The sequence below is a fragment of the Mercenaria mercenaria genome, chromosome 13 (assembly GCF_021730395.1).
Source record: "Mercenaria mercenaria strain notata chromosome 13, MADL_Memer_1, whole genome shotgun sequence".
NCBI lineage: Eukaryota > Metazoa > Mollusca > Bivalvia > Venerida > Veneridae > Mercenaria > Mercenaria mercenaria.
In genome coordinates, this window is record NC_069373.1 from 3,948,142 (window position 1) to 3,961,942 (window position 13,801).

At 38.1% G+C, this 13,801-nt stretch overlaps 1 protein-coding gene across 1 annotated transcript in view; it reads right to left on the reverse strand.

The window, feature by feature from the left end:
* Positions 1-516: 516 nt before the first annotated feature.
* LOC123530032 (kelch domain-containing protein 10-like) overlaps positions 517-13,801 on the reverse strand; it is a 41,505-nt gene continuing 28,220 nt past the window's right edge. The window contains exons 8-10 of the mRNA XM_045310715.2: positions 6,942-6,989; positions 4,971-5,110; positions 517-747 (exon numbers count right to left, since the gene is read on the reverse strand). Coding sequence (XP_045166650.2) covers positions 517-747; positions 4,971-5,110; positions 6,942-6,989 — 419 coding nt within the window. The remainder of the gene's footprint in view (positions 748-4,970; positions 5,111-6,941; positions 6,990-13,801) is intronic.

Below are 13,801 nucleotides of genomic sequence, written 5' to 3' on the forward strand. Positions count from 1 at the left end.
GTTGACATCATTCTTAACATTTAAAGGAAAAATCATAAAAAAAATGTGGCCGATACATGACTCTAGTAACAACAGTCTTTGTGTTGTGGTAAACCATTGTCGTGCCCAATATCATCTTGGTGGGCATTTAATCCACTGAGATCAGCTTGTCAGGAAGTTCAGTCACATTCGAAGAGCAATTGCGAAGAACAGTAATTCTGGCAAATCAATCAGAAACATACCCCTTGACGCAGAAAATATCGGCAATCCCTTATTTTCTGGCATATTAACCAGAAATAACAATCACCATGATCAATTCTAAAACATTGTCGTGGTATGCCCATATTGACGTAAAGTTTTGTAAGAAGGGAAAAGAGAAAAAAGGGAAGAAAAGGGAGGAAAGAAAGAGAGGAAAAAAAAGGGGGGGGGGAAAAGAGGGGAGGGGATACAATCCAGGAGGGGAAAGGGGGGAAAGAAGGGAGGGGGGAGGAAGAAAGGGACTAGCACTAAACAATGCGTTCAGGAATCAATCAGTGGTTACCAAGTACCCGAATCTATACTAAACTCTAGCGCTGGACCACTGGTGCCACCTAAGTCATGATGCTGTACTGCCCCCCGATGTTTACACAAACTGAGTTTCAGACTTCGGGCAACAGTGTTCCAGGCTAGAAGTTTAAGTTGAGGTACTTGTAACCACATGATCTGTAACGCATTTGTTCTAGTATCGTCAATTCTGCTCACACCTCCAAGGATAAACATACAGCCATCCTGTAATGGAACAAGAGGGCCATGGTGACCCTAGACCGCTCACCTGATTTATGCTGCTCACTTGAACAGTTTTGGTAGATGGTTATGAAAGGAAATGTTGTGAAATTATTTTGAAGTAATTAATGCAAGCATATTTCAGAAGTTTCCACTAAATAAACACAGGCAGGTGGGGGAATGATGATAAAGGATAATAAAAGACAATATCAAAAAGCTTCCACTACATACATAATTATAGGAAAGAGTGACCACACTCCCTGCTGGCCATGTTCTTTGATGAAACAGAATAATTTGTACAATCTTCATAAAGGGTCACCAAAGAAACATTTGTCAAGTGTTTTTTTTAAATAAGGCCTGTTGTTTCTGACAAGATTTTTAAAGATATAAGAAAAAAAGAACACACACCCTAGCTTCCATGATTTTTGACAAATTGAAATATTTTGAACAATCTTGGCAGGGGGTCACACAGTAAGACCATCAAAATCTGTCCTGCAGTTTCATACAAGAGGATTTTTGAAGTTGCATCTATATACATAATAGTAAAAATTGAATGATCCCCCTGATGGCAACGTTTTTGACGAATTAGAATAATTTGAATAATCTTGGTAGAGTGTAACAAAAAGAAAATATGTGTGAAATTATTTCAATATTGGACTGGCTGTTTATCTGAAAATCCATTTGAAGATTTTTCTATTTTAAGCTATGGCATCCATTACTGTGAAATCATTAATATTTGTTGGGGACTAATGTTTGTGATTGAGTCAATTCACTAAATTTATTACAAGGCAACAATTAAATTCCAATTCATTTTGTGTTCAGATGTTGCATCCACTAATTCCATATCCCCACAAATATCCTTTTTACCAAACCACGAAATTTTATTCCCACGAAATTAAATGATTTTACAGTATGTGCAATCAAGTTGAACGGTTTGAACACTTTTAGAAGAAAACTATTTAAGGAACATCTAGGCCAAGTTCCATCACAGGAGATGTTGTTCAAAGAAAAGTGTGGACTGCTTGATGTTGGACGGTGAATGATCACAATAGCCCACCCCGAGCACTTTGTGCTCAGGTGAGCTAAAACAAGGGTTAACAATTAAAATGGTACAATGTCTTTCTTTCCTGAAATTTGTGGTTGCATAGATTCACAAACTTAAACCCAAACAAACAGCAAAATGCTCATGAAAGTTGAAATCCACAGTTCACTTTCCCCACAAAATGGCAGTTCTTTTCAAAAACTGTCAAAGTCATGGCAACAAAATTAAATAATATCACACGACCCTATGAACCTTCAAAATAACTTGTTTAAAATTTTGTTAAAGAAAAATGAAATCCTCTAAAAATTTGTTAAAAGTTTTAAAGTTGACCTTGGTTTATAAACTTTATACCATTATGTGATTGAAAACCTATATACTTCGAAATATCGTCAATCTGCACTGAACATGAGGTAAACTGTTATCTAATTTTAGTGCATTTTCGACATATCTGATTTTCCAGCTATGTTTTACTTTCACCCCTGACTGGGAGTTTTGCAAATGTCCATTTAATGGGGCAAAATGGAATGAAATAAACAGGCTGCGTTGGCCAGGTGAACTTTCAATTGAGGGCAAATAAAAAATGGTTTTTGTCAGGAAGGAAACTGAATATTAAAGGAAGGTGACCGTAAGGTAAGTTTGGACTGAATGTATTTTTGTTAAGTACAAAACATTTATAAATGTCTTGAAAAGAGTAAACCACCTGAGATGCTCTTGAAATAACAACCAACAAGGAGTTGCATTTTCAAAATGCAAAATTATGCCCCTGCATGTATGACCAAAATGTTTTTTTTTTTAGGTTTTAAGTTTAAAGGTGAAAATCATATGAAGATCAAGATCCCCAATATATAGGTCAGTTTTGCCACAAGGTTTGTTGAGTGAAAATATGAACTAAATTAAGTCAGTCACGTGGGCTGTAGGACCAAAAATGTTATCAAGGTTTAAAGTTAGAAGGTGAAGGTCATATGAGGGTCAAGGTCAATTATATATAGGTCAGTTTGTAGGTCTTGCAAACAAAAATTGATGAATGTGATTATGAACTAAAGTGGGTAATTAATGTGGGCTGTAGGACGAAAAATGTTGTTTATTAAGGATTTAAGTTTGAAGGGGAAGGTCATACAAGGGTCAAGGTCACTTATAAGTAAGTCAGTTTGTAGGTCTTGCCACAAGGTTTGTTGTGATTATGAACTAAAATCATCAATGTGGGCTGGTGGCAATCTGGTATGGAGGGATGACTGGGCGCACATGAAAATATATTCGATATGAGAATTTGAAAGATTTCAGTACAGCCTTTACTTCTGTTATGTTTCTGTATCAGATACAGTGAAAAATACTACACCCAAATATGGTAAAAGTTCTGTTATAAATTCTATTCATACTGACCATAGCATACAAAAATAATAACAAACGCAGCGATGTAATGTCTGGAAACATAACTGAAGACTATACTGTTCATTATTTAGTAGAAAAAAAGCATGCATTATTAAGGGTAGTATTCAAAAATTGTACAAACAATTCAATGTACAACAATTTATCAAATATGATATAAATCTCCCAAAGGAAGGATAGAAAACCAGTAATAGGAGAAATTCAATGTGAACATTTATTATTTTGCAGTAAATTTTTTAAACAGAGCTAAGAAAAATATTAATAAATATACAAAATTAAGATTCACCCTATTGAAAAACATAAAAAAAATTTGTTTTATATACAAATGTATATTATTTACAAGATAAAAACAGTGCACTCAAGAGAGGTCATCTGCTGGTGATGACCAACCTCCCTATCAACTTTCATGATCCTAGGCCAAAGCGTTCTTGAGTTATCATCTGGAAACAGGTTGGTCTACATATACCCCTCCTTCTTCAAAGGGGGGCATAATAAGAGTTGTTTACAACACACATATGCCCCCATGATGGTTTGTCCTATTTTCAGTCCCCTGATCACTATGACCTTGACCTTTCACCTACTAATAACCTAAACAATAGGGGTCATCAACTTAAAAAAAAACAAATTATGCTATCAAGTTTGAAGATACTTGGTCAAGTTGTTCCCAAGTTATTGATCAGAAAATGTTTTCAAGGTTCAGACCACTGTGACCTTTGACCTATTGACCATAAAAATATTAGTGGTCATCTACTTCATAAACCCAATTATGCCACAAAGTTTGAAGGCCCTAGGTCAAGTAGTTCTCCAGTTCTTTTGTGGAAACCTCTTGAAGGTTCAGGCTCCTATGACCTTTACCTTTGACTTACTGACCCCAAAGGGGTCAACCATGCTATCAAGTTTGATAGTTCTTGATGAAGTGAAGTTATCATGCAGAAATAGCTTTCAATATTTGACCATTGATTTACTCACCCAAAAAACAAGAGGAAATGTACTTCATAAGTCCAATAATGCTACCGAGTTTGAAGGTTCTTGGTCAAATGGTTTTCAAGTTTTTGAGTGGAAACTGTTTTCAAAGTTCAGAACCCTGTGACCTCCTTGACCTTTCCCTTGTTACCCCGAAAAACAAAATGGGTTTTCTACTTCATAAGCCCGATCATGCTATCAAGTTCGAAGCCTCTGGATCAAACGGTCCTCAAGCTATTGGGTGTGTGTATGTGTGTGTGTTGGGCGGGGGGGACCAATTTTTAGGGTTCAGACCCCTGTGACCTTGACTTTTGACCCTATCAACTACATGGGCCATTTACATCAAAGACCTAATCAAGCTACCAAGTTTAAAGATTCTGAGCCAAGTAGTTCTCTAGTTATTGGGCAGAAACTGTTTTCAAGGTTCAGGCCACTGTGACCTTGACCTTTGCTCTACTAACATCAAAGACTATAAGGGTCATCTACCTCATAACCCAATCATGCTACCAAGTTTGAATGTTCCTGTCAAGTGCCTTTCAACGTATTGGGTGGAAACTGTTTTCAGGGTTCAGACCCCTGCCTGTCGAGAATGTCCAGGCATTTCCATGGAAAAGTACATGGAATTATTCCATAGAGTATTGGAACAGATTTCCATGGAAAATTTGAAAGGTTTTGTCGGTTAATGTTTCTGGAAATATATGTATAGATCTAGATTAGTTGTTACAGTGCGATTTCCACCCCCCCCAACCCACCCCTCCAACTAAATAGGCCCTGCCACCATTCCCCCATCACTGAATAAAAACAATGGTAAATCATTTCAGACAAATTAACAACTTACATTTGTTACTGCTGCAGAATGAAAATAGACTGGTTTAGGAAAAGGCACTTCTAAAGCTGTCCACTGGTATGTGGGAAGGTGAAATCTCCAAATATCTCCCTGAATACCATCTGGTGCTAATCCTCCAGCTACATATACATCTAACAAACAGAAAAGATGCAATGAAACCTTTACTTAAATGCCATTGAGTCATATTTCAATTACACCAGCAGTTAAAGCTTAATCTGGATGGCCTTTAATCATAGGCATGTATCTCAACATTAAGCATATGAGCTTACACATTTTATACAATGATATGACAGAAAATAGATAAATTTACAATTCTGAGATGTTTCATTATAAGCTCCGTTATAGGAATTTTTTAGGTTAAAATTGTCACAAAAATGTGTAGGATTCTGGTTTTAGTGGGGTTTCCGGTTAACAAGGGAGTTTGGTTAAGACGCGTTTCTACTTTAAAAGGTCTTGTTTAGAGAAGCTTTAACTTTACGAGGTGGTCTTGTTAAAAGGTGTTTTCACTTTATAAGAGGATCTGGCTTAGAGGTGTTTCCAGTTTACAAAAGGATCTGGTTTAGAGGGATTTTCACTTTACAAGGGGGATTTACACTTTACAAGAGGGTCTCATTAAGAGGGATTTCCACTTTATAAGGGCGTCTGGTTTAGAAGGGTTTCAACTTTACAAGGTCTTGTTTTAGAGAGGTTTCCATCTTACAAAGGGAGTTGCCACTTACAGGAATTTTTTAGGCTAAAATGTCATCAAAATGTGTGAGGGGATCTGGTGTAGCAGGGTTTCCGGTTAACAAGGGTCCAGTCTGGTTAAGAGGGGTTTCCACTTTAAAAGGTCTTGTTTAGAGAGGTTTTAACTTTACAAGAGGATCTGACTTAGAGGTGTTTCCACTTACAAGGGGATCTGTTTAGAGGGATTTCCACTTTGAGCTGTTCATTAAAACAAAAGTTATCTAAAGGCTTTTTCTATATTTTACTGTCACACCCAAAAATCCTACCATCAGAAGAATCATTTAAGGTAATTCTATTTTAACTTAGTGACACTAAAATGGCCCAGTGCACCAATTGAAACCAATTTGCATAAAACCTTATGAATCCTACAAACTAAAGAGGACGCTTAATGTTTGTTCGACAAGTCTTATGAAGATCCATTGAGGCATTCATAAGAAAGGTTTTTTATTTTTAGCCCTAGCAGCCCCATCAATGGGCTGACTGTCCTGATTTGAACAAATTTGGTAGAGGACATTATAATGATGCTACAATCCATGTTTGATAAAGACCCATCCAACAATTCCTGAGAAGTCATTTAAAGGTATTTATAATGTTAGCTCTATTGGCCCCTAAAAGGGCCAAGTGCCCCCATTTGTATAAAATACAATGATGCTACAGATCAAGTTTGATGAAGATCCATCTAGCAGTTCATGAGAAGAAGTTGTTTAAAGTTATTTCTAATTTTAGCTCAGGCAGCCCTTAAAAGGGGCCAAATGCCCCCATTTGAATAAAATTTGGAGAGAACCTTATAAGGATGCTACAGATCAAGTTTGATAAAGATCCATCAAGCGGTTCATGAGTAGAAGTTCTTTACAAGGCTTTTCTATTTTAAACTCTGGTGGCCCATTTGAATAAATATGACAGAGGGCCATGCCAGGATGCTACTGACCAAGTAGTTTCAAAGGAGAAGATTTTTAAGTAAAAATGTTGATGCAGGATACTGGACAATCCACCTATATCGTAATAATAGCTCACCCAGAACTAAGTTCAGTTGAGCTAAAAAAAATTGTTCATACAATTTATTTATTTATGTAATATTTCTTGATATGAATTCCCCTTAAATACTCAAAATCTCTCAAATACTCCCTATAATGGATTAGATTTACGAAAATTTCGAAAACCTTGAGTGTCTCGGAGACTTTTAGTTTTACCATTCTGGTACATTAAAAGCTAAATTTATAACAGATTTATTTTTACCATCTTTCAATTTCACACAACTATGACATCGTCTACTTCCTGGATATTCTGTAAATAACAAGAGGACCCATGATGGTCCTGAACTCGCTCACCTGTCCCACACATGACCCAGTTTTTGAACTGAGTATACGGGTCTTTTTTTTCTATTATTTGACTAGTGACCTAGTTTTTGAGCTATGTGACCCGTTTTGAATCTGACCTGATATCATCAAATGAACATCAGACCAACTTTCATACAGATCCATGAAAATATGGCCTCTATAGAGGTCACAAGGTTTTTTTCATTATTGGACCTACTGACCTAGTTATTGATGGCACTGACCCCGTTTCAACTTGCCCTAGATTCATCATATGACCATTCTGACCAATTTTCATGAAGATCCACTCAAAGTATGGCATCTATAGAGGTCACAAGCTGTCTATTTTTAGACCTAATGACCTAGTTTTGACCGCAGCTGACCCAGTTTTTCGAATTGATCTAGATATCATCAAGATGAACATGCATACCAACTTCCTACAGACCCCACGAAAAATAATGGCCTCTAGAGAGGTCACAATGTTTTTTCATTATTTTTGACCTACTGACCTAGTTGTGGATGTCACGTGAACCCGTTTCGAACCTGACCTAACACATCAAGATGAACATTCTGACCAATTTTCATGCAACCATTCAAATTGCCTCTAGAGAGGCACAGGTTTTTCTATATATTGACCTACTGACCTAGTTTTTGAGCACTTACCCATTTCGAACTTGACCTAGCTATCATCAAGATGACATTCTGACCATTTTCCAATGAAGAGCATGTGAACAATATGGCCCTAGCGAGGTCACAAGGTTTTTCTATTTTTAGACCTACTGACCTAGTTTGACCGCACGTGACCCCTTTTCGAATCTACCTAATATCAGCAAGATGGAACATTCTGACCAACTTTCATAAAGATCCCATGAAAATATGGCTTCTAGAGGCACAAGGTTTTTTATTATTGCCACTGACCTAGTTTTATGACTGGCACGTGACCCAGTTTAAACTGACCTAGATATCTCAAGGTGAACATTCTGACCATTTTCATGAAGACCATTCAAAAGTATGACCTCTACAGAGGTCACAAGGTTGTTCTATGTGTTAGACCTAATGACCTATTTTTTGCCCGCACGACCCCAGTTTCGAACTTGACTAGATATCCTCAAGATGATATTCAGACCAACTTTCATATACAGATCCATGAAAATATGGCCTCTTAGAGAGGTCCCAAGGTTGTTCTATTATTGACCTATTCTGACCTAGTTTTTGAAGGCACGTGACCAAAGTTTTCGAACCTGACCTAGATTATCATCAATCATGAACCATTCTGACCAATTTTCATGAAGATCTGTTGAAAATATGGCCTCTAGAGCGGACACAAGGTTTTTTTCTATTTTTAGACCTACTGACCTAGTTGTTGACGCATGTGACCCAGTTTTCGAACTTGTGCCTAGATATCAGCAATATGAACATTCTACCAATTTTCATAAATATCCCATGAAAACAATTGACCCTCTAGAGAGGTCACAGCAAAAGTTTACGCATGGACGCACGGACGGACGAGGACGACGGACGCTGCACGATCACAAAAGCTCACACTGTCACTTTGTGACATGTGAGCTAAAAAAATATATATTTTCTCATTTGAACTATAATTGACAAATGGATACAACTCATGTCACATCTCATAGTTTTGAAATCATGTACAGAAATAGTAATAAAGACAGATGTTGCTTGCCAAAGAAGGCAATTATCAGAAAGGCAAATCTATAAAATGTAGAATATTTGTTCCTGGATAAACAATGCAGCAGTTTAAAAACGCAAATGCAGTACAAGTAAAATGTAAATAACTTAAAAAAGATCTAAAGTTACATGCGGATGTCAGCTTGGGCTGAGTGACCCTCAGGCAACGAAGTTGAAAAAAGTGAAGTTGAACGTGAATACACAATCAGACATATAATGTGCTAAATACATTTACCAGTTGAGACCCGAGGACAGTTAAACAGTCCAACCTGTGCTAAACACCAACTGAGACCGGAGGACAGTTAAACAGTCCAACCTATGCTAAACACCAACTGAGACCGGAGTACAGTTAAACTGTCCAATCTGTGCTAAACACCAACTGAGATCCGGGGAGACAGTTTAACAGTCCAACCTGTGCTAAATACCAACTCAGACCCGAGGTCAGTTAAACAGTCCAACCTGTTCTAAACACCAACTGAGATTCAAGGGCAGTTAAATAGTCCAACCTGTGCTAAATACAGACTGAGACCCAAGGACAGTTAAACAGTCCAACCTGTGCTAAACACTGACTGAGACCACAGGACACTGAAACAAAGACAAACCTGTGCTAAATACAGACTGAGACCAAAGGACACTGATACAAAGTCAAACCTGTGCTAAATACAGACTGAGACCCAAGGACAGTTAAACAGTCCAACCTGTGCTAAATACAAACTGAGTCCCAAGGACAGTTAAACAGTCCAACCTTTGCTAAAATCTGTACTGCACCAAGGACCCTGATAAAGTCAAACCTGTGCTACTACAGACTGAGACCAAAGGGACCTGATCAAAGTCAACCTGAGCTAAATACCAACTGAGATTAGAGGACAGTTAAACTGTCCAACCTGTGCTAATTACCAACTGAGACCCGAGGACAGTTAAACAGTCCAATCTGTGCTAAACACCAACTAAGATCCGAGGAGACAGTTTAACAGTCCAACCTGTGCTAAATACCAAATCAGACCCGAGGACATTAAACAGTCAACCTGTTCTAAACCCACTGAGATTCAAGGGCAGTTAACAGTCAACCTGTGCTAAACACTGACTGAACTATGACACTGTACAAAGTCAACCTGTACTAACTCAGACTGAGACCCAAGGACACTGATACAAAGTCCACGTGCTAATACAGACTGAGACCAAAGGACACTGATACAAAGTCAAACCTGTGCTAAATACAGACTGAGACCCATGACACTGATACAAAGTCAAACCTGTGCTAATTACTGACTGAGACCCATGGACACTGATACAAAGACAAACCTGTGCTAATTACTGACTGAGACCCATGACACTGATACAAAGTCAAACCTGTGCTAAATACAGACTGAGACCAAAGGACACTGATACAAAGTCAAACCTGTGCTAAATACAGACTGAGACCAAAGGACACTGATACAAAATCAAACCTGTGCAAATACAGACTGAGACCAAGACACTGATACAAAGTCCACCTGTGTCTCAATACAGACTGAGACCCTGGACACGATCCAAAGACAAACCTGTTCTAAATACAGACTGATACCAAGAACACTTGATACAAAGACCAACCTGTGCTAAATACGCTGAGATCCACTAGGACACTGATACAAAGACAAACCTGTGCTAAACACTGACTGAGACCGTAGGACACTGATACAAAGTCAAACCTGTGCTAAATACAGACTGAGACCAAAGGACACTGATACAAAGTCAAACCTGTGCTAAATGCAGACTGAGACCCAAGGACACTGATACAAAGCCAAACCTGTGGTAAATACAGACTGAGACCCAAGGACAGTTAAACAGTCCAACCTGTGCTAAATACAGACTGAGACCCAAGGACATTGATACAAAGACGAACCTGTGCTAAATACAGACTGAGACCAAAGGAACACTGATACAAAGTCAAACCTGTGCTAAATGCAGACTGAGACCCGAGAACACTGATACAAAGACAAACCTGTGCTAAACACTGACTGAGACAATAGGACACTGAAACAAAGACAAATCTGTGCTAAATACAGACTGAGACCAAAGGACACTGACACAAAGTCAAACCTGTGCTAAATACAGACTGAGACCAAAGGACACTGATACAAAGTCAAAACTGTGCTAAATACAGACTGAGACCCAAGGACACTGGTACAAAGCCAAACCTGTGCTAAATACAGACTGAGACCCAAGGACACTGATACAAAGCCAAATCTGTGCTAAATACAGACTGAGACCATAGGACACTGGTACAAAGTCAAACCTGTGCTAAATACAGACTGAGACCCAAGGACACTGACACAAAGTCAAACCTGTGCTAAATACAGACTGAGACCCAAGGACAGTTAAACAGTCCAACCTGTGCTAAATACAGACTGAGACCCAAGGACACTGATACAAAGACAAACCTGTGCTAAATACAGACTGAGACCAAAGGACACTGGTACAAAGTCAAACCTTTGCTAAATACAGACTGAGACCCAAGGACAGTTATACAGTCCGACCTGTGCTAAATATAGACTGAGACCAAAGGACACTGATACAAAGTCAAACCTGTTGTCTATGCTCGGAGTACATACTGAACCAAATGACAGTTAACAGTCCAATCTGTGCTTATACAGACTGATACCCAAGGACCGTTTAAACGTCCAACCTGTGCTAAATCAGACGAGAAACAAGAGGACATCGTACAAAGTCAAACCTGTGGCTAAATGCGAGACTGAGACCTGAGAACACTGTTATACAGTAAAACCTGTGCCAAATGCCAACTGAGACCCGTGGACACTGTTGAACCGTAAGAACTGTGCCAAATACCAACTGAAACCTGAGGACACTGTCATAGTGAAACCTGTGCTTAATACTAAATGAGACCAAAGGGCACTGTTATACAGTCAAAACTGTGCTAAATACTGACCGAGACCAAAGGGCACTGTTATACAGTCAAAACTGTACTGAATACTGACGGGGACCAAAGGGCACTGTTATACAATCAAAGCTGTGCTGAATACACACCGGGACCAAAGGGCACTGTTATACAGTCAAAGCTGTGCTAAATACTGACCGAGACCAAAGGGCACTGTTATACAGTCAAAGCTGTGCTAAATACTGACCGGGACCAAAGAGCACTGTTATACTGTCAAAGCTGTGCTAAAACCTGACAGAGACCAAAGGGCACTGTTAACAGTCAAACCTTTGATTATATCACTAATGTCTCATTTTAAAAATGCCAGAATCCATCTTTTGTGATCGACAGATAGACAGATAGATAAATAAATGTGCACTTAAACAGACTAAATACAATTATGTTCATATTTCTATACTGCCTTCTACTGATGTATTATATTCAGGTAGAGACTTACCCTAAGCCCTCTTTACACAAGGGAAACAATCAGTTTATAAAGTGAAATTGTTTAGTGGACACTGTTTGTTAATCATAATCCTGTCCAGTTATACCAGTGCAATTGAAAAGTATCTATCTATGTTAATGCTATGCATGATAAGACAGTCATGCATCGAACCGTCCTGAAAATTGATTTCTTTGATTTTCTCATATTTCTAGATGTTTCCCTACTTTGACGCATATATATGGATGTAAGAGATTGTTCTCTTTCCGCATGACCCGTTTCACATTTTTACCTTGTAAATTCTGTGGTTTTTGTCACTCAAATACATCGTCTGTTTGTGACTAATTTCACCACAGAAAATGTCACACTGTCCCCGGGCATTACTTATTTGATCTTTACCCAGTTTTCCATTCAGATTGTTTAATCCGTATGGCAATTATGTCATAAATATTCTGCGTTTTCCCTGCGTAGGGGTAAAATTGGCATAGTTTGCATGGGTACTAGATCAATAGCCACCTAAGCCTACAGTAAAGTCAAGCGGAGTTTGTCTCCATTTTTTCCAAATATTTTACTCCGAGATCATTTTTTTCAGCTCAAATAACTCTTTTTTCTGAAATGATATCTAATTTAAATAGTTTTTCAGTCTACATACTTTTGGTGGCAGTTAGCTACATCTTATCTAAATAGATAGTTCCTACTTGAAGTTTGTATTTTTAGTTACACTGCCTAATTCATGAAAAAATCTCACATAATTCTAAAGTAAACAGATTTTTTTTGACAAAGCAACAAAACAAAAAGGTGTGCATATTCTCAAATACAGCCAGACTGGAGGACAAATCTATAGTTCCCCTGGTTTTTAACTGTCAGGGCAATAAAATCTGCATTATTCATAAGTATCTGTAATGTAAAATTGGCTTAACATCTAAACAAGAGGCCCAGATGGCCTAGGTCGCTCACCTAAGAACACACCATAACGGTCAACATGTTTGCCCTAGTGATTTCATGGAAACAATATCTGACCGAATTTTCATAAGATTGGACCAAAACATGGTCTCTTGAGATAAAACACGCATTTTTCTAGATATGACCTAGTTTTTGACCCTAGATGACCCATGTTTCAAACTCGACCTAGATTTTTATCAAGGCAATCATTCTGACGCAAAATTCTGAAGATCAATTTGAAAATACAGCCTCTATCCATACACAAGTTTTTTCTTTGATTTGACCAAGTGACCTAGTTTTTGACCTCATGTGACCCATATTCAAATTCGACCTAGATTTCATGAAGGCAATCATCCTGACCAATTCATAAAAATCAATTGAAAAACAGTCTCTATCGCATAGCACAAGATATGTCTTAATTTGACTTATGACCTGTTTTTTTGACCTCAGATTAACCCATATTCAAACTTGACCTAGATTTCATCAAGGCAATCACTCTGACCAATTTCATAGATCCATTAAAACTACAACCTCTATTCATACACAATGTTTTTCTTCGATCTGACCTAGTGAACCTAGTTTTTGACCCCCAGATGACCCATTTCGAACTCGGGCCTAATTTTATCAAGGTAATCATCTGGCTAATTTCATGAAGATCAGTTGAAAAATTACAGCCTCTATCGCATACACAAGGTTTTTTCCCTGATTTGACCTAGTGAACCTATTTTTTGATCCCAGATGACCCATTTTCGAACTCGGCCTAGATTCATCATGTATCTTCGACGCAAAATTCATG